The sequence below is a fragment of the Zingiber officinale genome, chromosome 1A (assembly GCF_018446385.1).
Source record: "Zingiber officinale cultivar Zhangliang chromosome 1A, Zo_v1.1, whole genome shotgun sequence".
Classification (NCBI taxonomy): domain Eukaryota; kingdom Viridiplantae; phylum Streptophyta; class Magnoliopsida; order Zingiberales; family Zingiberaceae; genus Zingiber; species Zingiber officinale.
Window position 1 is genome coordinate 148,033,233 of NC_055987.1, and position 26,552 is coordinate 148,059,784.

The 26,552-nt window shown below is 33.7% G+C and overlaps 1 protein-coding gene across 1 annotated transcript; it reads left to right on the forward strand.

Annotated features, from left to right (window-relative positions):
* The first annotated feature begins 1,090 nt into the window (after positions 1–1,090).
* LOC122004843 (CHD3-type chromatin-remodeling factor PICKLE-like) lies at positions 1,091–25,807 on the forward strand. Its single transcript, XM_042559663.1, has 28 exons — positions 1,091–1,470; positions 3,151–3,288; positions 3,367–3,521; positions 3,679–3,840; positions 5,548–5,789; positions 5,889–5,984; positions 6,073–6,209; positions 6,294–6,509; positions 6,579–6,686; positions 7,222–7,272; positions 7,597–7,696; positions 8,907–9,049; positions 9,124–9,233; positions 11,784–11,838; positions 11,956–12,062; positions 12,159–12,237; positions 13,167–13,370; positions 14,630–14,783; positions 14,871–14,976; positions 15,220–15,294; positions 18,765–18,826; positions 18,905–18,981; positions 22,567–22,694; positions 23,520–23,685; positions 23,787–23,915; positions 24,946–25,069; positions 25,165–25,229; positions 25,300–25,807. The coding sequence occupies exons 1-28, from the start codon at positions 1,318–1,320 to the stop codon at positions 25,639–25,641; spliced, it is 3,684 nt and encodes a 1,227-aa protein (XP_042415597.1). The 5' UTR covers positions 1,091–1,317; the 3' UTR covers positions 25,642–25,807.
* The last annotated feature ends 745 nt before the right edge of the window (positions 25,808–26,552 follow it).

A 26,552-nucleotide genomic window follows, 5' to 3' on the forward strand; every position in this document is an offset into this window, starting at 1 on the left:
AGGACCCTTCAATTGATCGGGTTTCGAAGTCCGATTTCATAAACAATGATGAAGCATGAAACCAAGTATCAATTATCTCGACCGAGTGCTTTAATTGATCAGACGTATGGTCCGATCGAATATGCTACCACTTGGTTGCTTGCGGTTCAAATAAAGAAGCTGAGTAAAAGTCGAGTTGTTGACTGCACTCATAAACACTGGCTCGATGTCTCTCAGGAGTAAGGGCTGGTCGGACTATATCAGTGATTCGATTGGTTAGTCAAATAGTCAATTACAGGCCCCATATCCCAACAGATTAATACACTATTTTTGTATTTTGTGTAATGGAGGGCATATAATATTTTACAAGTAAATCATAATTTTAAAGCTTCCAACTTGCTAAATCATAGAGATTTGAAGCTCATTTTAGGAAATGTGCTAGAGTCATGTTGTGACCTATCCTTTTTTGAAAGTACTTCGAAATTCGTGTATAGATACACCAGTGACATTATAAATGAAAGTCTTAGTCCACAGACGAAGATATGTGATGCTACATAATTTTATACGCTTATTATTATTATTATTAATTTCATTGTTCCTCTTCTAAAAGTCGATTATTGATTTGAGTATCGGAGGATCAATACTAGAGATCTTTTTTCTGAACCGGTCGTTAACGTTCCTTTTGACACGTAGGATAGCGAGGAGTCTTCGTTTGTTCAACTTTAGAGTATATATATTATTTTTAATTATATTTTATGATATAATAATAATAGTTGGATGAAAAGATATAATAATAAATTATTAGTAGAATAGATATCCGATCTATGAATATCCTATGATTTATAGATGCCGATCTGTAGAAGAAAAATATAAAATCCGATCTGAATTCTATTTATTATCATTCCTAATTCAGTTCAATGCTCAATTCGATCCAGGCTACCGTTGTTGTTGATGCTATGTCGGTGAATGGCTGCATTATTTATCCATGTTTGGTGTTAGTCCATCGAGTTCTGGCCGAGCTAGACCCAGCCCAGCTAGGCATGGGCCCATTGTCACCGCAAATGCGGGGGAGGAGTTTACGATCGAATGTTTTAATTAGTCGTTGTCGCGATCTAATCGGCCTCTGCTCAATAAAGTTAGACTCATCTGAAGGCACACCGAGTGACAATTTGCCCGTCGATCCTTCTCGGCGCGGTGGTGTCCTAGGGTTTCTCAGTCGGAGGGAAGGAGACGGCGAGTGGGACGAGATCCCAGTTCTTGTCGTCGGAAGCATTGTGCAGGTGTCTGCTAGGTCTGTCACCCCGCGCTGGCCGTGGGATCTAGGGAGGATCGGCGACAATGAGTAGTTTGGTGGAGCGACTCCGAGTGAGGTCCGAGAAGCGGCCTCTCTATAACCTTGACGAGTCCGACGACGACGATTTCGTCGTCTCCAAGGCATTGAAGAGAAAGCTGGAGGAGAAACCGGCCGAAAAGTTTAAGAGGGTTGACGCGGTACGTTTTTTCCCCCTTTCTCTCTCTGCTACTCTCATGGCGATTCTCGAGTGTTTTGTTTAAAGGAAGACATATAATTTTAAACTGAAGCTGGGTGGGCTTGTGACTCGTTTATTTTGTAGCTTTGTTTTATTATTGAATTTTCACCCTGTTTGGTGAATGAAAGGAGCGGATGAAAAATGGAAGATGAAAACTGTCACTCTCTGTTTATTTGAATGATTTCGATTATTCAGGGAAAACAATGGATGACAAAGCAGTAACAACTTACCTAGTTTTGCCTGCTCTTGAATTTGTAAAGAATTCTGTTGGTCCATTTTGTATCATGCTGGGAGAATGAAAAACGACCTTTACTTTGAGGATCACTTGAAGGAGGAAAATCTGAATAATTATATCTGTTGATATCCTCGTGCAGTGTGGTTGTGTGCAAAGTGTCACTGGAGATGTTGAAAATTTGGTGTCTCCTAGGAAAATGGCTATTGATGTTTTGGCATGGTAGGTGAGTATAGTGGCTAAGGTGAGAACAGAGCTCTATAGTGATTTGTATATGTATACTCATAGCTAACACACGCGCGCGCGCGCACACACACACAGTTTTGCTTTCATTTCCACCCACATTTGGGCAGATATAAAATTCAGAAAAATTGGACCCTTTGTAATCAACCACTTTTGCCATAAAATATCTCTAAATAAATGGGAAAAATATCCACTGTTTTTTATTTGCCCTATATTTCTAACGATTTAAGCATATAGCCTCAAGTGTTTCTGTCCAAGTAAAGAATGGAAAAAATTTCATCACCATTGTTTTGGATCTGATTTGTTTTTATAACCAATGCAAGCTTAGCCTTAGATACCTCATTCATTTGAAGTTCCTTATATTGGGTATACTAAGTTTTTTGTACATGTTTCTTAACTACCCAGTGCTATAGTTTTTCTTTTCTCCCTAATTCTGGGTGCACAATTGTCATGCAAAACCTCATGGCCCTTTCCACTTCAATTGCCTATCTTTTGTTTCATGAGCAATGTCTTGGTCCATGGCTTGTTGGTTTGAATGGTAGGCCAACATATGCAAACTATTATTTCCATTAATTTACTGTGTAATCTTCTTAAGCACTGCATTATTTCTGTAATATTTTTGATTGATACTATTTATACAATCATACTCCGCCATTGCTTACATGCTATAGTTTTTGGACTTTGCATTTCTTGCTTATTTGTCATGAAATAGCAAATTACTACACCATCAGTATCTATCTTAATCATGACAACTTGTCAGTACTTAATTTGTGATGGATTTTGTACCATACTCCTAGAGCCATACCATTATAATTGGGAAGTAGAAATAGGAACTACATTGTCATACAAATTCTTTGTGCTACTGATTGCTAGTTACACCTTTCTGTGCAGGCTAGTTATTCAAAGATGTTGTTTTCTATCTAGACAGTTCATTTTATGCCGTAAAATCATTGTTTAACAAAGTTGTTATAGATACAATGATATATTTAATTAATAGGAAGACTAGTATGTGTGAAATTGTCATCCTACTTTCCCAAAAAGGAGACATATATACAGCATAGTGTATGGAATATCCACTAGTTCAGTTTGGCTTCAGGTTTTTTTTATGCTCCTAGGCTGTAATTTTTTTTACTAACATATCAATGATACTTTTTTTCCCCTTCGCAGAAAGAAGATTCATGCCAATTTTGTGGGGCCAGTGAGAGCCTCATTAACTGTACTACATGTACCTATGCTTTTCACAAAGGGTGCTTATACCCTTCTTCCAGAGCACTTTTAGGTGATACATGGAGCTGTCCTGAATGTGTATGTTTTTTAGGTCCTTACTTTTATCTTGTGTTTATTAATGAGTTTCTGATTATTGTTGACGCTGCTTATTTTCAGGTGAGCCCCTTAACTGAAGTTGAAAAGATTTTAGATTGTGAAATGCGCCCGACAATGGCAGATAAGAATGATTCTACCAAGTTTTTTTCAAGTCAGACTAAAGTCAAACAATATCTTGTTAAATGGAAAGGGTTTTCATACCTTCATTGCACTTGGTATTTGAATATCAGCTAATTTTGTCTTTTAATAGTTTCATATGCATTGTTAATTGATTTTATTTTACTACCTAATGTACTTTATTTTTTTCATTCTCTCTGGAGTATTACTTAATTTTGAGCACATTTTAACCGTGCAATTATGCCTCTTAATCAGGGTTCCCGAGAAAGAATTTATAAAAGCTGCCAAGACTCATCCTCGATTGAAGAGTAGGTTAAACACTTTCCACAAACAAATGGAAACATTGAATAAGTCAGATGATGATTGGGTGGCTATTCGTCCTGAGTGGACCACTGTCGACAGAGTCCTTGCTAGCAGGTTGATATTAAGTATCTGAAGGAATTCACTAGTTTATCATTCACTTCACCTTATTTACAACAACTATGAACATAATCTGTTTTTATAGTAACCAAAATTGCGATCCATATCTAAGGATTACAGGTTCCTTTGATCCAAACTAACCTGATCCAAATCTTTAGTAGCATTTAGATCCCAACTAAGATCTGAATTGGGTTGGCATTTATGAACCTACAATCTAATCTTATGCATGCTTACCATTCCTGTGCAGAATCTTGGTTTCAAACAATAAATTTTCAGTCAAATAACAATTGACATTTGCTATAGAAAATAATTACTTTGTGATACTTTTTGATTCCTAAGTAGAAAATTTATTTTTAATTATTGTTATCCTCTCAGCTATTATTATTTTTCTCATGATTTTTATTCACCTTATAAAAGTTACTATTTGATATATAGAGCTGAATACTTTGATAATTTTTTGTATTTTTAATATATTTACTGTATCAGTAGTTTTTTTATATGCTTCATGTATTTGGAATGATAGTGTGAACATTAATATTAATAGTAAATATTGACATTTAATACATATGATAAATTTTAAATGTCAAATAGTGGATTATTTTTTAAAATATTCTTATTAAATTATATGGATCCAACATTTCTTGATACTATGATCCTAACCTATGGATCACTCCTTGTATATCGGTAGGATTTCATCCTAATGACCATGTCTGTTTCATTTGTGCAGTTATCAATGTTATGGTTGGTAGTTCTTTGCTCAGTTAAATTTGTTTTTGGTGTTACAGTAAACTAGCATGTTTGGTCTATGTTTCTTTCCTTTTCTTTAGTTTTCATTCATCTATACAGAATAACAATGAATTGCAAGTTCAAGTTATGGGTTCAAGTAATTGTAGTGGGCAATTTCGTGTCCTTTTTTAGCATTTTAGGCTAAATAGATTAAATTTGTCAGTCACCACAAATATCTCGTGAGTAGGTGTAATTGCTTTTGATTATGGAATAACTAACAAGAACAAATTGATGAAAGTTAAGACAGTTCTTGTTTATTCTTCCTCTTTTATCTTCTTTACTGCAGTGCTTACTTGGATGGAAGTACGAGGTAAAAGAAAAGGAAAAAAAAACCAAAAAATTAATTTCTTCCTGATAATTGACAGGAAGAGGAGAGGAGAGGAGGAAGGAATTTAATTCCTTATTCGGTCCAATTCCTTTATTTTTATTAAAATTGGGCAGAGGTGAAGGGAAAGGAAGTTTTAGTCTAATAAACACAAGATTAACTTTCTTTCATACAATTATGTCAGTAAACAAGATTAGTGTAAGTGGCTGGAAGAAAGATCTTTGTTTAGATGATCTCAAATGGCTGGGAACACTTTTATTGTTGTGCAGGAAAAAGATTATAGACTAACAGATGGGAGTATATTAGCCTTTATGTATTTAAATATTAGGAAATAGCTCATTTAGCTGAGTTGTATTATTAAAGGCAGTCTCATTTGGGTTATTGTTGTGTTCATCCTATATCTCATATTTTGAGCTTGCACAAGTTTCTGGATAACATCTCAACATGTCATTGCACTGTATGGCTGAGCCATCGTGTCTGTTTGACCATACACTTTTGTTTCTATGATGTGTGTGTTTACCATTTTTTTTTTGGATTCAAATGCTACTTTAATTTTGCACTACTTCACTGTTTTAGTCATGTATTTTTCACAGGAATACTGGTGATGAGCGTGAATATTTTGTAAAATGGAAAGAACTTGCTTATGATGAGTGTACATGGGAAGTGGGGTCTGATATTTCCACCTTCAAGCCTGATATCGAAAGATATGAAATGATTCAATCGAGACGTCCAAAGAAATCCCGCAGTAAGAGTAAAAGTCTTAACCCCAATTTAGAGTTGAAGCAAAAACAGAAAGACTTTCAACAATATGATGCCACTCCAGAATTTCTTTCTGGTAAGTTTATGTATTAATATCATTATCATGTTAACTATTTAGAATATCAATATCTTTTAGATTTGGTTTAACGTCATGTTGCTTTTGGTATTATTGAAGGTAAATTGCATCCATATCAACTTGAGGGCTTGAATTTCCTGAGGTTTTCATGGTCTAAAAGTACACATGTCATCCTTGCTGATGAGATGGGTCTTGGTAATATTACCTTGTAGCAATTTGAAAACAATGATCTATGTGAAATTGATCTTTTGTTAAGACTGAGACAAATCTCTGTTATATACAGGAAAGACCATACAAAGCATTGCCTTTTTAGCTTCTTTGTTTGAAGAGAACATCTCTCCTTATTTAGTGGTTGCACCACTATCAACACTGCGCAACTGGGAGCGTGAGTTTGCAACCTGGGCTCCACATATGAATGTTGTGAGTCTTGAACAACTGTGAAGTTGCTTATGTGCTTATATGCTCAAATCCTTTCTATGAAATAATCTAATATATCTGTTATAGGTGATGTACGTTGGATCTTCCCAGGCTCGTGAGGTTATTAGGAAATATGAGTTTTATTACCCAAAACTTAAGTCTAAGAAGCATAAAAAAAAGAAGCTTATTCAATCTAGTAACCAAAATAAACAAGCACGGATCAAGTTCAACGTACTGTTAACCTCATATGAAATGATTAACATGGACTCAGCTGTTCTAAAGTCTATAGAATGGGAGTGCATGGTAAGTCGTTCTTTTTGTGTTTATCTTTAAATATAGTTTTGCACATTTCTAACAATTGTACCTATGTAGATTGTGGATGAAGGCCACAGACTGAAGAACAAGGAATCCAAATTATTCCATTCACTCAAACTCTACTCAACAAAACATCGTGTACTTTTAACTGGAACCCCTCTTCAGGTGGTTGTGCTCTCTGATCATTTTAATGGAAATTTCTTGTTTTCTCAACTTACTACCTGATGATGTGCCCTTATGACATGAATCTTGGATGAGTTTGCTTGATATATAATCTCATAATGATGATTTTCATCTGTTGATTATATTTCTTAGGTTGAATTCTTTTGTTTGAAAAAACATACTGCACTGTTTGATTTAATCAATTATGATTGTAAATGCATTAAAAGCAATGGGTTTTTCTTCCTAACATTTTGTGACTTCCAAGATATGAAAAACAAATGCACATCATGTAAATTTCTCATTTCTGAGCGCTACGAACTAAAGTTAGATGCTGTTTATGGATAAGATCATTTTAAAAGTTCTCATATAATTTCTTGAAGATAATCTTTCTATTGCATCAAGAACTTTTAGTGCTTCATCGTTTTTGTTTGCTGTGTAAATTTATGTATGTTAGATATTCTGGGATTCCTTATATCTTCAATTTGTTTTTCAATTAAAAATGTCTAGTCATTCATAGGATATTTCTGTTTTTTCTCAGAACAACCTGGACGAGCTATTCATGCTTATGCACTTCCTTGATGCAGGAAAGGTTAGTATTATTTGAATTTTGCTTCTACTAGTCCTTTGTAGGATGGTGAAACATTTTATCGTATAACTCAGTTGCACATTCACATGTTGTTTTTCTTTTTTCCTTTTCTTGCATATTTATTATGCATCTCATCCAATTTATGGTTTAGTGGAACTATCATTTCCTCAACCAAGATTTATGAAGGATTCACATTGTTCAATTTGCTTGAGATTTGTTATTTGGAATTATTGATTTCTTGCTCAAGTTTACTTGGAGTTTCGTTTTTGAAGAACATGCATTCTAGAAATTTATTTAACTATAGTATTTAACTATTATTGTTTTTAGTTTGCAAGCATCGAAGATTTCCAGAAGGAGTTCAAGGATATAAATCAGGAAGAGCAAATTGATAGGCTTCACAAGATGCTGGCCCCACACCTCCTAAAGAGTAGTCTTCTTTTTTATTTCGTTTTTTCAGAGAATATATTTCTACTTTCTTAGACACACACACACACATTTAATATAATGAATATTCTCTGCAATTGCTAACTGTTGATATTTCTTACTTTGATGAATGTATATGCTCTTGGAATTTTCAAAAGTATAAATTGGATTTATTGTATTGAGTTACTTGATTTTGGTAGTTCTTTTAATATTAATGTATTTGATTGACTTTATTTACAAGTGTGCTGATTGTATTTTGCAAAACCTATTTTTGTGTTTATATTCTTACTCATACAAAATTCTGTGTATTAGTGGCCTGGTTAGATAGATCAAATTGTTCATACTTTTTATCATGATTTGACTAGCTGGTATTCATGCATATAATCGATATAATAGATTGGCACAATAGATTGCATGCTCATTTTTATTTGTGATTTTATTGAGTGATATATAACAGGACTGTCTGTCATGTTGTCAAAATCCAAAATCTGTTTCAGATATCCAAAACCCTGACCCTACATTTCAACTATTTGGCCTCTTAAGACCCAATGTGGAAACTTGTATTTTCTTGTCTGACATATCGATGCCACTAAACAAGAGTTTCCTTATCTTTGTTGTCTTGCTGAATGATACTTGGCGGTGCAGGTTAGTATATATCTTGGTATTGTTCCCGTTCTGTTCAAAGCTTGCTAGAATTAGGATTATAACATTTATCCATGCATGGTTAGAGCTTGTGCTCTTGGACTGTGCTTGCCACATCCTCACACTTTATATAGGTCAAGTAATCTCATGCAGGCATAGATAGTTTCTTCCCCAATCAATTATTAAGATTTGGAAACGGTTTTTTCCTGAATCACTTGGTTATTCATTCAATTAATGACAGAAAAACTGAAGAATATAAAGGATATCATGTGTATGGGGTTCTAAGGATAAATGCTTTTGTTAAGAAGGGATGTGCTATGAAATTCTGATAAGAACTTTATATTGTGTTTCAATGTGGAATGTTATGGAAGTTCAACTGGCACAATAAAATATGGTTCCCATTTAAGCTTCTTTTGTTAAGCAATTTTTACAGGTTTCCTTGTTGATACAGTACAATGTTTTTGGATGTTAACCTGTTTTAGCATGTATTTTTGTTGTATTTATAGTAGGACTTGGAATTGGAAGTGTGATACTTTCTTAACTCATTGAGGCCACTGTTTTCATTATTGTAGGAGTAAAGAAAGATGTTATGAAGGATCTTCCTCCAAAGAAGGAATTAATTTTAAGGGTTGAGTTAAGTAATGTGCAAAAAGAATATTATAAGGCCATCCTCACTCGTAATTACCAAATACTTGCTCGTCGTGGCGGGCCTCAGGTATTATTTTTGGGCTGAAGTGAGATGGTGCATCAATATTGATGCTCATTGCCTATTTTTCTTTGTAAATGCAGATATCACTCATCAATGTTGTTATGGAACTTCGTAAGCTATGCTGCCATGCATATATGTTGGAAGGTGTAGAACCTGCAATTGAACCAACTGATGCTAATGAAGGTTTCAGGTGAAGTCTGAATTCATTTTTTGTGCTCGTTATGTTTATTGTGATAAAACAAGGAATTTGTTACACGATGCTAAGTCTTATTTGAAGATTCAGGTCTCTTGTACAATGCTATCCCATTCATGACCTGAAGGGTTAATCGATGATATACCATGTTTCCGAACATTGGTTTCATATTTGCAGATTTCTATAAGGAGTTCCTTGATCCTCCATCAATTTCTTAATTATTCAGCCAATGAATTACCTAGTATTAATGTGATAAATGATATGCATTACAATGTGGTTACCTTTGTGAGAGCTTATGGGAGTGCGCCAATTGTTTTCCTATCCTTTTCACATCAGTATTAGATGAACTGATGTGTCATATTGAAGATAAATCTTGTTGATATATGTTATTTGCAGATTGATATTATGTTCATTGATGAGAGTGTAGTTTGATTAATTTGAAGCTTCAATTATGGAGGAAAAAAATTAAAAATGGAAGGGTTTAAATTAAGTAGAACAAAAATTAATATATGATATGTAATTTAGGTAACAGGAAAAGAATCAATTGATTAAGATAGATGGACATAAAATCTCCGTAAGAGTTTTAGATATATTGAATATGATATCCAACAAGAATCGACTATTGATGAGGATATAGTTATAGGATGATGGAAGAATGGTCAAACTGGGAACTAGATTCTTGAGTCTTTTGTTAATAGGGAAAGTTCAAAAGACTGTTCTTTGACTCATCATACTTGATGAATTGGACTATTGAACTGATAGGAGATGTAGCAGAGACAAGAATGCCAAGGGATGTTCGAAAGGATAAAAATAAAAATATTAATATTCGAGATCATTTATGTCTAGCTCCCATTGAGGTAATATTTTGAGATGATATTAACTTGTTGAAAGACAACTAATGGGTTCAATAGGTAGAAGAGTTGAATTATAATGGAAGATCTAAGGGGATGAGGTAGGTAAAGAATATCAATCAATTGAAAAGCATGACTTCATGTATTCTTCAAAAAAAATGATAGTATATGGATGGCCAGGTTTATCTACTCTGCTAATCTATTATAAGAATGGTATGACTCATCACACATTTTTGATTAAGGTGTGGGATAGTTTAAGAAATAACACATAAAAAGATTAATGTAGAAAATATACGTTAAGAGTGCGGAGTTACTAGAAAAATATAATTAAATTATTATTATTTGGCAGCAATTAGGTATATCTTGATGGATGGTAGAGTGAGAAATTAAGTGGAGATGATATGAATTTGGTTAATGACCACTAATAGGTTGTGGTAGAACAAATTGTATGTCAATTGGATTATAGTGTTTAAGAGGTTGAGAAATATTAAGGTTTAGTTTCCAATGAAGGAGATGTGGAATGAAATGTGCCTAGAGTAATGCTTCCCAATGTCACCACGTTGTTTCCCTTCATTTTCTTGTGCAGATCGAGGGAAGGAAGAGTCTAGTGATTGCTTTCTCCTACTTCTTGACATAACTTCTGCCTAAATTGTGCAGTAGCAACACTGTTGAGAATTTTTTTTATCTTGAATTCCCATCAAAGTAATTTTTTCTTCAAGATTTATTAAAATTTTCAATGTTTTTTGTCTTTAAACAATCAATTTTATATATTTGAACTTTTCCTTCTTTGTTTCCTTTCAAGGAAGCATAAACTAGGGAAAATTTGTCATCTTTTCCTTCAAATTATTTTTCCTATATCCTTTCTCTCCCTAGGTATTTCCCTCCCCCATAGGAAATTGGGCCTTTCTGAAGAAAGGCTTTGTGAAGGAATTCAGGGTAGTGAAGTGCACGATCACTCTGCATCCTTGGAAGGAAATAGAGGGGAAAGAAACAACTGAGGAATTATAATATTTCTCCAGTTTTTCTTAATACATTTTCATTCAAATCAGATAGAAAGTGTGATTCTTTTCTGTAACTTCCTGCAATTTTATGACAAAAGCGAACACTATTTTTTGGTTTATCTTTCCAGTAAATTTCTAATGAGGTTCCATAGAATAACACCATCAATCACCAACACACTAGTCTAGTGATATCATTAAACGTTGAGTATTTGATACTTTTTTGCAATTCATTTTTATAGAAAATTACTCAATTATTCTCTAGGATATCATGTGCTGATGTGCTGTGTCAATTTTTGTATATGTTTTCCAACTACTGTACTGAATGACTATATCTAGTGTCTCAATACACAGCCAATACTATAGAATTGTAAGCTGGTTGTTCAATAAATTCATGTGGTGCATGGGTTGATCCACAAGACTTGCTTGTGTGGTTTCAGATTTTTAGAGTGGTATCAGTGTGAGTACTCAAATTTTATTATGTTATTTCAGAAAGGCATACAATGCCTTGGTATTTATGACAAATAGACTATTCGTATTAGATATTAAGTTTGTTTATTTAGGTGCCAGCTAGCTTGGCATTAGCTATTGTAGCAAGGCTTGGAGTAAAAAATTCCTCATAATGATACTTAACAATAAATATCTATAATATGCAGACTCATAATTAATTTAAAAACAATGGCCATGGATTGATACAGGTGTTTTCTTCGATTTCAAACCATTTGCTTTCTCTTTGGTTCTCATCTTCATGAGGTTTATTTAGCCTTTGACCCTTTTGATGTTAAACTGGAAGCCTTTTACTGGCTATGAGTCAACTGACTTTTGCTAACGCATTGTGCTGATATTGATGTCTTGCGTTTGAGGTTCTAGGAGGAGTTGGATGACATAATAAGATATGGTTCAAAGGAGTTATTTGCTGATGAAAGTGATGAAGCTAAAGCTCGTCAAATACACTATGATGATGCAGCAATTGATAGGTACAACAATTCTGACAAATTATGCTGATTGTTTAGATAGATTAGTCATTCATATTTTATGTGTTATCACATTGGTTTTGGCATGTTGCCATGTAGATTGCTCAATCGTGACCATATTAATGGTGAAGAATCTTCAGTTGATGAAGAGGATGATGGTTTCCTAAAAGCTTTTAAGGTATATTTCTTGCCTAACGTCTTGTATTGTGTATTGCTAGTATTTTTGACTTAATTTTGAACTGTGGTTCAAGTGCGTGACATGTTTCTGAAAGCTATACATCATATTGTTGTCACATCTTTTTTGTATTTTTGTGGTTCATTTATTTTAAGTTATCACCCATTCATGGTGCAGGGGGATTTAATTTCATCTGCATATTTATGACGTGCCACATGTGTGAGTCTATATTATATTATTGAAACTGGATCTTTGGCTCATAGTCTAAAAGATTATTCTTGTCAAATTGGAAGGTGTTTAAGGATTATTATTAAAATGTCTTTTTTCATAACTGTATCTATCACGGATTATTTTTCTGTTGCCAAGTTCTCTTTGATGTTGGTACATTATGATATTGGTTTATGTGAAAAGAGCAATATTTCCTTACTGTTAAGGATTTCTGGTAGCAATTGGTATGACATAGATTGTTATTGGCTTGCAGTTTGATTCATGGCACGCCCTAATTTAAATGCTGAATTCATTCATCGAGGAGTTTTGGTGTCTGCTATATGCTTTAGAGTTTTACTTTTTCTTCTTCTTATTATTTAACGGCATAATAATAAAAGATTCTTCCAGGCACATCTAATAAGGCTAGTCACTAGGGAAATCTTTCATTCACTCTATTTCCTTCCTACTTGTCTTCCTTCATAGGAAACACAACCTAAACATTTTGGGTCATCTGGTTTAAACTGGTTCTATTTAATGGGTTGTGACAGTTTCAACTATTAGATACCGATTTTACCTAATATGCTTAATAGGAATGCAGCTGTCGTTGGTAGTGCTGTGAAGGTGGACTCCTGAAATTGCTATGATTTCATAATCTTGATCTTATGTACTAAGAGTTTTACTTTTCATCCTGTAATATTGCTCGTCATTTACCTGGCATATTTTAGGTGGCGAATTTTGAGTACATTGATGAAGTGGAAGCTGCAGCTGCTCAAGAAGAAAAAATGAAGAAGCAACTGGAGGCTGAGAGAGCTTCTAACTCTAACACTGACAGAGCAAACTACTGGGATGAACTGCTGAAAGACAAGTTTGAGGTTCAGCAAATTGAAGAGCTCACAGCTATGGGCAAGGGTAAACGCAGTCGTAAACAGGTATGGCTCTTTATTGTAGCAATACATGCCTATTTTCCATGTCATATATTCCAGTAAGGCTTTCTTGTAAGTACTTCTGATGCATTTTCTCTGGGTTTTCTTGCATAACATTCAGTTTACAATTTTTTTACAGTTGGGTTACCCTTTTCTCATCGTTTATAGCTCTCTCTTCTATCGTCCCTATTGTGAGAATAACTTTTATCATTTCATTATTTGATGGTTTCCCTATGTCCTCATGTTCTTGGTAGTTGGGACACTCGCTCAACAATGTTTTGTTTTATACCCCCAGTTGTCATTAAACATTTTAACTTCTCGCACAATGTATTTGATAGTAATATATTGAAGAGAAGCCCTTGTTTTTGCTATTGTTTCTCCATCTTCATTTGCTGGTTCTTCAGTTTCGGCTATTTTAAGTCCTTAATTTGTGGTTATACAATGCACTTACATAGACATGCAAGTTTTACTTAAAGTAGATTGATCATTTAAAAACAAGGGTGTTTGACGGTTCTGCAGAGTACTCTTAGGAGAGGACATCTTCCTTTCATTCAGGATATTGGTCCAACTCAATGTCATTAACTGTTCTTGCTGTTATATAACAAGTCTTATGTGAGAATTTTAATTTCCTTTTCAATGATGCTGGTTGGTGCATATAGGTGGTGCATAGTTTCTGACCCTTTTTGGAAAAGTAAAAAAAAAGTGAAATGAGATTTATATTTGCAGCAGAAGGGTAATTGTCATTCAAAAATTGCATCTAAGGGTGGTTGCAAGTTTTGGCAACAACTGAAATTTATGATTTTCCTGCTATTTGTGACTGACCCTTTGCCTAATAATATTTTTAATTGGATCTTGTTAAGTAAACATGAGCAAGTTATGGTTTTTTTTTCTCTATCTGATTCCACAAATTCCACTTGTGCACCCGAACCCAAACATCCCTTGCAGATTATCTACTATACTGCTTTACTGTTTCTAAAAAATGATTAGAAATGAGATTCAGTATGGCTCGGTTCTCTTTGTCATGGCATTAAAATTCTATTAAAAGTTCCAGTTCTCATATGGGATTCTGAGATGTTCTCTGGGCAGTTTAATTAGTTATCACTATTGTATTTCTTGCCTTCTCTGCTATTTGTTTTTGATTGAATACTAAACCCATGGAACATTTTATCACCACTGAACTTAGCTCCGTGTTTGAATTTGGATGGGAACTCCCAGAGATAATGAGTGTAGACAATTATTTGAAAATTCTGTTGGGTTTATTCCAGATGGCATCTGCTGAGGATGATATCACTGGTGTTCAAGATGTGAGTTCCGAAGATGAGGATTACAGTTGTGAAGATGATTTGAGTGATACTGAATCTAATCTACCAGGAAATGTGTCTGGAAGAAGGGGCCCATATTCAAAGAGGAAACTACGTGGTATTTTATCTGGCTACCTTTTTTTAGTCACAGAGCCTTTAATTTCTTACAGTGAAACATGGTCTGAATTCTCTTAAAATATCACAGCTGATTATTCAGAGCCACTTCCTTTAATGGAGGGTGAGGGGAAATCTTTCAGGGTTCTTGGTTTCAATCATAACCAGAGGTCTTTATTCCTGCAATTGGTCATGAGGTAACAATGAATTGCATAGGTTTCTGATTATGCTCTTATCATTCTGTCTTTCTTTTTTGATTATATAGACATTCCACTTTGAAAATATTTTCAAATTTCAATATCTGCTGATTGGCCATGGTTTTATTTATGAAGCTTACCTGTGATGTCATTGTAGCTTTTTGCATAATTTTAAGTCTTGGATTTCTTTTTCCTTTATTTTTTTACAAATTTTTTGAGTTGATTCAAGCTTTTCTCTTGCAGGTTCGGCTTTCAGGATTATTCATGGAAGGAATATCTTCCCAGAATAAAGGGGAAGAGCTGGCAAGAGGTTCAAGAGTATGCCACATACACTCAGATTGTTATTTTAACTAAAAATTATGATTTAAGATCTCTGTTTCTGATATTATTGGTTATTCATATCAATATGTTTGCATTAGGAAGTTTATTTGAATGGGTGTTTGAATATCATTTGACATGATCTGCAATGCTACTACAATTCTCCAGAAACTAGCCTTGCTTTTTCAGATGTTTTCATAGAGTGAATGTCTTTGTTCCCTAGTGTGTCTTGAAGAATCTCGCCTAGTCCATTAATTACTTGTTGGCAGATAATTTGTTTTAGTGAGAGGAACTGTTTGTTCTCATTTGTCAAGAAGATTCTCATTGATGCCAGTAGTCATTTCTTAGACTTCCTGCCTTGTTTGTACAAACTCTTATATCTTCTCTTTGCACAACATTGGGATTAGGTGGCTTCATATGTACTTAAACTCTTAATATAAAATACGGTTCTAAGACTTAACTCACTAAACCAGTAATCCTTTTAGTACTCTTAAAATTCTCCCTTGAGATGGAGCGTATGTAGTATATATGCTCAGGTTGTTACATAATCTGGAACAGTAGATGATTTTGAAAACACAACTTGGCAAAGCTCTGGGAATTATTGACTGAACACATAGGCAATGATTTCTTTGACTTTATATAAACACATCCACTAAGAGAGAATAACAAATGAAACGAGGATGGAGACATAGATAATAGGATCAAAAATCTGAAATGGCTTCTCCTTGAAGCAGTACATATAACACACAATACTTTGATGGAAAATTAAAGCATTTGAGGGCCTATGAGGGGAGATGGATAAATAGATCATTCTTTTGCTGGACAAATGAGACAAGGTGATATATCATTAGGTCTCAACTTGACTCTTTTCTGGAAATAGCAAATTGAGGATAAGCCATTTTTCTAGTTCAGGCCTTTTTCAACTATTGATGGTAGACAGAGGAGAAGAGACCAAAGAAATAGAGGCTGGAAGATCTATACCAGTTCCAGATCTTAGCTAGATCTGAGGGAAGGCGAGAAGCTAGAAGGAGATGGATTGTGTGCTGGAGTTTCAGATCTAAGTTCTAGCCTAGTGGAAGAAGAAAGTTTGTGATCGGAAGAAGTTAAGAAAAAATGGATACGTGATAGGGCAGGAATTAGAGGAAGGCAGGAAAACTAGAATGAATTTTATGATTTGAAGCAACATAGATGGCTTACATAATAGAAAATCAGTTAATCAGCAGCAATTAAGGAAATCCTGGAACTGAAAAAGGTGATAGAAATTCACCCTTGTAGTCTATTAGAGATTTTCTGGGAGATATTGTTGTTGAAGATGCGGTCTTGATCTGTTCCCATATTTGATGCAGGATCTAATCAGCCTTGTCTTTGTGCAAGCACTGGACGCAGAAAGAGTAACATTCTCCTCTGGTGCAAGGTAACCAGCATGTGACAATGAGAGACATTTTTGTGATACATATGGAATTCATTGCTGTTGCTGGTGTGAAGATGCATTTGCCGACCTGAGATTTGGATCTTGATCCCTCACTTGAACAGGTTGAGGAAGCTACCACCCATGAATGGCAGATCTTGTGAGGATGGCTTGTACTACACACAAGAGCCACTGAGGGTGGAGGCATTGGCCTTATTGGAGGTGACGGTGGGAATTTGCCCATACAGGCATTGATTCTGTTAGTGATTGACTATGAATATCTGATACTTGGTACCACAGGCACTCGACCTGTTAGAGTTGCGTTCAGTAAATGATTATCTTAATATTGAAGTTCATGTCAAGTTTAAGCTTGCTTAAAATTGCATGCACCTGCAGGTATCCATATATATTAATAATGTAAAATGCGTATTATTTGGTCTTGGTGCTAATTTATCATTCAAAGTGGGTAATTAATGGGGTTCATCTAACAAATTATTAATTGGGTTGGGTACTCAACTTGCAAGTATCTTAGGTGCCATAGGCATGAATAGCGGTGTAAACGAGCCAAGCCGCTCGCGAGCTATTCCGATCTTTGCTCGAAAAAAAGTTCGTTTGAGTTCTTTCAATTAAGTTAATGAGCCGAGCTCGAGCCTGGTTTCGATCTCGAAAATATTATCAAGTCGTGCTCGAGCTTAATAATATTTGGTTCGTGAGTTTGCGAACATGTTCGTTTAGAGGATCATGAACGTATTCTTTAAGAGGCTCGCGAACATGTTCGTTAAGAGACTCATTTATCTTATTATATATATATATATATATATATATATATATATATATATATATATATATATATATATATATATATATAAAATCAAATATCACATAAATAATAAATATAATAATATATTATCAATTATTATAGCTAATTATCTTAAACGAGCTCGAACTAAGCTCTTTAAATTTTTAAACAAGCTTTTTTTGAGTCGAATTCGAGCTATTTAATTTTATTACGAGCTGAGCTCGAGCTTAAGAACTAAAGCTCGAATCGAACTCGAGCCGAGCTCGAGCTTAGAGATAATGAACCGAGCCGTCTTACTGTTTGGCTCAGCTCGGCTCGTTTACAGCCTTAGGCATGAACGTAGGTGGAGATGGCGATGATTGCAGCTTCTTTGCAGTATTGGTTTGCGGGAAGTCACCAAGAGATTGTGGTGCGTGGTGCTCATGGATGTTGCTCATGTGCTGGAGAAATTACGGATTCTGCATGGTTAATGCTGGCTGAAGAGAAGGCTCGAAGACATGGATGAGGGAAGGAGAAAAAGGATCCACTGGCAGTGACATGTAGGCTGCATCAAGGGGAAATACCTCTTTGGAAAACTTTGACCTGAAAAACCACTCTTGTATTGTGTTAACTAAATACCATTGCGAGACTAAACCTACTACACCAATAATGCTATTTACCTATTACTTTTTACAGCAAGGTGATCATTAAAATTAACAAAATTGCATAGATGCAAAAGCAAGATAGTTACCGGCAAAAATCATTTTTTTTTGTTAATGAATGTATTTTCTTTATTATTATTCAGTCACACAATCTAGCTATCCTTGGAAAATTCTGTTACCCATTTTCAACTCTGTTGGAGATATATCCATAATTTATGATTATTTCAAGAAAATTTATCGGCCTCATTTAGGAGAAACAATGTCTCCTCAAATGATTTTTTGGGGAATGATGTTACAACAATATCCTATTTAAAGAGGCAGTGGGAAGATGTTGCAGCCTTGATATTTTCAGAATTACATACATTGGGAATCCTAGCAGGCTCAGAACACATAGACCAAGGACCTATTTTCTCTTTTTTTATGGAAGTTTTGACTACCTCACATGAATATCATAAACTCTACAAAGTGAGTTTCTTAATTTTTTTTGCCTAAACTATAAATGTGGGATATCATTAACTAAGAGTGACTTATGTTGAGGAAAAATTTACTTGTTTCTCTACCCTCTTTATTTCTGCTGCTGAAATGCAAATATGTATTTTAAACTGTTTTTTCTCTTTGGCAGTTATGCTGAACTTTTCATGAGACATCTCCAGGAGGATATGACAGACTTGCCCAATTTTTCAGGTTCTATTCATGAACTTCATCAACTGTTTCATTTTAATTTATAATGACAACCATTTTTCTATGTTTCTTCACTGACAGATGGTGTTCCCAAAGAAGGAGCGCGTATCGAGGATATATTGATTAGAATAGCACATATTCAATTGATAGAAGAGAAGGTATGTAATAATGTGCTATCTACTTAACAGTTTTGTTTAACAATCGTGCTTGATAAAATGCTTTAAAGAAAATTCTATTTTTTTTTGAAAACTAAGAAGCTCAAGACAATCAACTATTAATCTCATTTTAACTATAATTTTGATTCTTTAACAATGAATGCATTATTGGTTGGATATGCGTGGCCTAAGAAGCATTTCATTGGTATTTGTTTTATTATGTCCTTTGAGATCGCATCTCCCCAGTTGAATTTTTTACTAAAAAGATTGCTTCTAGTCTTTCAAATAGATAATGAGAGTTCAAAAGACAATAATATTATCCTTTCGAAGACTGAATGGAGAATGGAGTTTGCAACAAATAGATTGATAATTTTGAAATAGTGTGCAATTTCATAACAAATAAGATAGGATTATGACAATGAATTCTTGCAGAGGACAAAGGTAGAGGTTTAACAATGTGTGATCAATATCTGTATTGTGATTGGCCATTTGAAAATTTTAGTAATTTACTTTTTTGGATAATTATAATTTTTTAGATTGAGATCTATAAAAAGATAAATTCATAAAAAATGAAACAATTAAGTTGTTATTGCTGTTGTTGCACGTTGTATCATCAGATTAATAAGTTTGTATGATGTATCATATTTAAGTGACCTAACATCATATTATCAGATTTGTAAGTATGTTTGACATGGATATTGGTATGATATCGATCATAGAGCATTCATAATTATAGAGCATTCATAATCAAATGCAATAGACCCTTCCCCTAGATCCTGCATTGGCGGAAGCTTCGTGCACCATGCTATCTTTTTTTTTTTTTAATTATTATACTTTTGTCAATAGTTATATTGATTGTAATTAATCAATAAATTATATATTTAATGATAATTATAAATTCTTTATTATTTTAATTAACCATGATATCGTTATTTAAAGTGTTAATCAAGCAATAATATTAATATAACTAATCTATTAATTATTCTATTATTTATCAAATATTTTATTTTATTCTTTATTAATTGTTAATATACAATTGATTATGTAGTAGAATATAGTTATTTATCATCTCTTAAATATTTAATTCAGTATTAATACATATCATATATTTACTATTTAGTTATACATATAATAATATTTACACGCTGTTATCCTTATTTGTAACATACATATGTTGTTATCGCCTTATTTGCCATCACTTATGTAATTAATTTTGCATATCAAAAGCTCCTAAGACTATTACTACAAAATGGTATTTATCGTTTAGCTATTACTGTTGCAGGAATATCGATAGTTAATTGCTCACTAATACCAAATCTGGATACCTGGTATAAAAAAAAAAGTTAATTGCTTCTTTCACATGAAATCACTAGCCTTCCTCACAAGCAAGGCCTCAATTCCCTCTAAAGCAAACCTTATCTTTTTGTTCTCACATACAAGGAAGTGACATAGGGCTTTAAATGAACTGAATGTTTGTGAATAAGTTTGGTGTTCAACTTGGTCAGAGCTTGTTTATATTCGTTCAATGCGCACAAGATTAATTAAATGAACAAGCTTGAACAATCCGTTAAACTAATTGAACAAACTTGAACACATGTGTTCAGTTCGTTAATGTTCGTGACATTCATGAACCATGTTCATCAATAAACTTTTATTAACATGCTAAATAAATAAATAAATAAATAAATTTTAAACTAAACAAATAAGATTGTATTATCAAGCTCATTAACCAACCAAACAAACTTAAAATATTAAAGTTTCAACCAATCAAATAAGCTTGAATTAAGAGCTCCATAACATCTAAACGAACCATGCTCTAAGCCAAGCTCGAATCAAGTTCAAGCTCATAATAAAGAAATCAAGCTAAGCTTGAACAATCTTTTGGCTTGGTTCATTTTAGACTTGCTCAGTTATCTTATCAAACAAACTTGAACACCATTATGTTTGGCTCGGCTCGGCTTGTTTACAACCCACTGACAAAAACAATTTCTATCATGAAGCCCATTGGATCATCGGCTTTGGAAAGGAGTTTGGCTGGGGCTTTTCTCGTGGATTTTCTTCTGGATTCTTGTTTTCCTAGTTCTCATAAGCTGTTACAGATTTTTGTCTAGATCTAAATTCTAAAAGAAGTCAACTGATTTTGGAAAGAAAAGATAAATCCCTGATTCTTTTTTATCCTCACTCAATTTGTTTGATTTTCAATAAATCTTTTTAAATTTTGAACCATATCTTAGATTTTCCAGTGACTTTCGAGCATGTCCAAGATATCAACCATAATCAGATCCTATCTTTGCCCACCTTATTGAAATTGATTGAGTTCAAGAATATGGGTTTTACATATAAAGAAAATTGTTCTTGATTAGGAAGTACAAATGCTATTAGTATAAAGAAGACATTTTTTATGATCAATAAAAGTAGATGAGAACTTGAATAGGTATAAAGCAGTTTAAATTGAGGTTGAAAATCTGTTAAGTACAAGAAACTTAAAGCATGGTATGTTCTATGGAACCTATAAGTTAAGAACAGGGAAAGGATATTCATTGTATATCCAAAGGTAGAAAATTGGAATGTAACGATTTAAGCAATATTAGATACGAAGACAGGGAAAAAAAAGATATTTGGATGTTAGGCTAAGATGTAAAAATTATTTAATGAGGACTATGCAGAAAAATTTAGTTTTGTAATAATTTTGAAGAAGCTCTAAACAAAGTAAAGGTAAGTAAAGTGTGAATTGTATGATGTTCGTATTAAAGTTTGAAAGAGTTCAGAAGATTAAAAATTTGCTTAGTTTAAAAATTGCTTGAGGATTGGAGGAAAGCTTTTATAAATGTGTGGATTGATGTTTTAGTTATTTATGAATTTTATTAATGTGCGAAACCTTTAAATTTGACGGAAGAGCTGTTGACATAAGAATAAGAGATGAATAAAAAATATGTAGTACAGTTTTGTATTTGAAAGTTTGCTTATGCATGCTGCTCATTTACTAAGAAAACTAATTGAGTAATATAAACTAAAGAAATATTTACATTGATTTTTTATTTTACTTTAGAAAAGATTTATGATACTGAACATTTATTTTTGTGGGATTTAGAGAAAAATAGAATATCTAATAATTTTTATCAATGCTTATGGTATATGTTATTACTGGAAATGTACTGATTGTTCTAAAGTTTAGGTTTGCATCAAGCATGGACTCCTAGACCCTGTTTCTTTGCATGTTTGTTCCTAAGTAAACATAATAATTTTATTTGTTTGAGAGTTGTGCTATATGTAGACTCTATTGGAATGTATGTTACCTATATTTTCTGAGTAAAAACAAACTAAGATGACTGACTTGAATATAAAGTGGATAGAAAAGAAAATTGCTGCAAGTTAGCTATAGTAGTGGCTTGATGCATTTAGCAGTCAGTAGCACACTGATTCATTGGCATTTACCTTGTTAATTGCTAGACAAATATATTGTGCATCATGCTCTGCATATTTGAAGAATTTTGTTATTTAAGAACTGCTTGCACGTACTGTATATTACTTCTATGAGCTCTCCTTATATATTTCAGTTTTGGCCATTTTCCCTTGTATGATTGTTAGATGAGGTTCATCGCGGAACATCCAGGAGCTAAGCTTTTTTCAGAAGATATAATGGTGCATTTTCCTGGCCTGACTGCAAGATTTTGGAAAGAAGAACACGATCAATCACTGCTGAAAGCTATGTTGAAGTATGCAACAATTATTACTATGGCTGATTTCTGTTTAAATACTGGTTAAGGCAAATATGTCATTGGTTTGTGTATACTAAATTTCAGACTATTTTAATATGATCCCTGTAGTTTGATACTTTGTATATCACATTTTCTAAGTAGCTAGTTCTGCTGTTTTCAATTTTCAAATTATATGAAGTTTGAATCTAAGAAAATATCTTAATCGTTTTGCCATGTATGAATTTTAACCTGAGCTAGTAAGAAGTCAGAAGGTAGTTGTTACGTTTCACCTTTTGATCTCCACCAGGTCTGATATTCTAGCTGCTTTTACAAATTTGCCCCATAAGCTGGGCAGCTAATTATTGTATGGAGAAACAGGGGGCGTGGTTTTGACACCCTTTCATTTTCTCTTTTGTGGCTGAAGAAAAAATGATAAATTTTCTTCTCTGTAGATCATCCATTTAATCACTAGATATTTTGATTTTTTTTTCATTGGATTTTCAATTATGGTGTTGTGTATGTACACATACTCTGTTGTTATAATTTGCTAACTACACTATTTACCGAAAACATTAATGCTTGTATTTTCAGTAATAAGTTTAAAGGAGTGATCTGTCATTGTTTTTTTGTCTGATTACCTTTTGTTTTTTGAAAATATTCATATTTAATTTGCTTCCTTTTGACGGATAAGCTTATCAAAAAATGCTTGTTCCTAGCTATACTTTCATTTAGTGAAATTGTATCATCATCCTAAACCATGTCTAATGTACATTTACTCATATTTGTCACATATTTGTCAAGACGGTATTGCATCTGACTAAATTGAATTTTTTTCTATGTTAGGCATGGTTATGCTCGATGGCAATATATCATAGAAGACGAAGAAATAGGGATAGCTGATATTGTCCGTAGGGAGTTAAATATTCCTGGCAGGTCATTTTCTGGAAGTGTTCATACTAATGAGAATGTTGATTCTGTTCCAACTGCAAGTAGTGCTCAAAATTGTAATGTAAGTTTATTAGAACATTAGAAAATTGGGAAGTTAAACTTATTTTAGAAAAAATTTAAAACTTATTTTAGAAAAACTATATATTTGTATTTTCTCTGCAGGGGATTCCTGAATCTTTAAAAGACGGCTACAGCTCGTATCAGTCAAGAGAATTGCAAAGAAGGGTTGTTGAATTCATAAGGAAGAGATATTTTCATTTAGAAAAAGCTTTAGAATTTGAATGTTTTAAGGTAACGGATAATGTAATACTCATTTAAAGTGGTATGGGTTTTAGTTTATTTCGCTTTATAAAAGGGAATTGCATGTTTCCATAACTTAACTTTGTTAAATTTATACTTCTTGTGCTTTGCTTGAAATAATAGGAAAAATAGACTTAATCCAATAGTTGAATAATGGATAATCATTTAGACCTAGAGGTTATATGTACATGTGCTTTATTTTTTTAGATAGTAATACAAAGGACATATCCTATTTCACTACTTGGTTAATCCTCGGTTTTTAATATGTTTCTAGAATTATTTCTATTGTTTTTATGCCTGTAATTGTGGATGCAGTTTGAATTGTCTTTCTAAATTTCTAGCCCTTGATAAAGTTGGTGGTAGTAGTATCTTTCTTGCCATACGAGATTAGCTCCATGATTGAAAACTAAACACTCGTATAATTGGCTGCACCAAACTATTATAGTTGAATTTTATACTTCAGAAGATAGTGCATGTTCCAAATAGCTTGATCTTCTAAATATTAAAACCTATTTATCAGTTCTTAAGCTTCTCTGATTTTAGGGCTTGTCTACCTTGTATAGAAATGCTACAAGATAAAATAAGAAATGAGAAACATGTTTGTTTCTTGATAAACTAGCTAAATAAAATCACTTATATTGGATAAGTAAAATGTCAATTGCCTGTTTACTTGGGTGGATGAATGGCAGGAAATGCAATGAAAGAAAGGAATATGAAAAAGTGATCATTTTTTCATGGGCAGAGCACACTTTTTTTCCTTGGCCCTGCTTCCCTTCTATTCATCCACCCCGGTAAGCAAGTGATAAAAAAAGCATCTTCAACAGGTTTCTTATCTACTTTTTTTCCTTGTCTACTATTTCTTTTCTTCTGCCCTTAGACTTACACCTGCTTGATTCAACTTGAATCTTAGTATGTTGCTTGACTATGTACTTGTTACAATTATTTTATGTATTGTCTACTAGATGCAAGAATGGTTTGTACTTGATATACTTTGACTCACTTTATCTCGTTTGGCACTTAGAAAAAATATGCAAGTGAGCAGCTGACTCAAGATCCACAAGTTGATACAAAGGTTTCAGAAACAAGTAATCTTAACATGGATGTCACCGAATTGTTGGGGCAAATGCCTGCTGTGGAACAGATACGTACGTATCTTTTTTTTTAGTATGCTCTTAAGGTCTTTTTGCTTTTTTTTTTATTTAGCAAAATACATAAAACCTGATTATACTCTGAATTCCAGCTCCAGAAGAACTTGCCTGTGACAAGAAAGATGGCCGAGTAGGATTGCACCGACTTTATAACGAGGTAAACCATGGTTGCTGGTTCATATTGACCCGAGTCAGATTTTTTTGCAACTTAATGTTTGCTCTTACAGATGTGCACTGTAATAGAAGAAAATACTATCGACTCGGTGCATGCACACTTGGGCGATACCTCCGCTGTTTCTAGGATGAAAAAGACCTTTCATCAGCTAGAGACTATCCACGATGATGTGTGTCAAATTATTGCAGAGTCAAATCAACCGGCAGTTGCTGAAAAACCCCAAGTACAAACTGTAGGAGATGCAACTCAACCTTGTAGCAAATCTGAATCCCAATCTCAAAAGGATGAAAAATCACAGGAGGTGAACGTGTCACATGGACAATTCAGGGAAACAATTGGGGCAGAGACTTGCAAGTATCCATCATCAGAAAGAGTGATTGCCGTTGATGATTAATATAATGTCATCATTATCGTAGGTTAAGTAATTGTCAGGCTAATTTGACCGCACGTTGACTAATTGAATGCAATCAGCCTTTTTGCTCTTGTATAGGCATACGGTGCTGTGACTATACATCTGTTCTGAATGTTTACAAATAGTGGAGCATTGTTACGTCACCAAACATGATCCGAGTTCGAAAAAATTCTGATCTATGTAATACCAAATTTTATTTTTGCTTGATACAGGTTGGAGAGCAACGTTGTGAGAGCTGGTGATAAGTCAAACGGTTGAAAATGAAATTCTACGAATATGGGTACCTCAAGGGGTTCATAAGGGCACTTCCAAAGTTGATCAGCTGATTATATTTCACTTTATGGTGTTCTCACTAATGTGCTAATTAGCTGTGTACATTGCAAGCATTTATTGTTAAGTGTTTTCAGCTGTTGTTCCGTTGTGTCATAGTAGCTCCGAGCGTTAAACCACCTTCTAGTTTCTGAGCCAGTACAGTTTGGGAGCCAGTACTAGCACCATTTGCGACTTTGTGCTCTCGGTTCTGCTTTTGTTGACTTCGGTATTGACAAATTTTCATGAGCAGTCTGGTTCGCACTTTGCAGGGGCTTAGAGCAAACAGCTGTATCTGTTTCTTTGGCTTTGCTCCTCGATTTTGGCTATGTAAGAATGTAAGTTTCATTTGTGTGTGTGGGTTTAGAGTGGCAGAATTTTGAATAAAGATGAACTGCAGCAAGTAGAAATTTCAAGCTGGCTGCCAAGCTCTTCAATTCTTTGTTTTAATTTTAATATATTGCACTCTTCATCTTTCCATTTTACATTTTAAAGTTAATTCTTTGCTACATATTTACTTTTATAATTCACGCAATCCGGTTGATTCGTAAAACATTTTGAAACCTTTTTTATTTTGTTTTTCT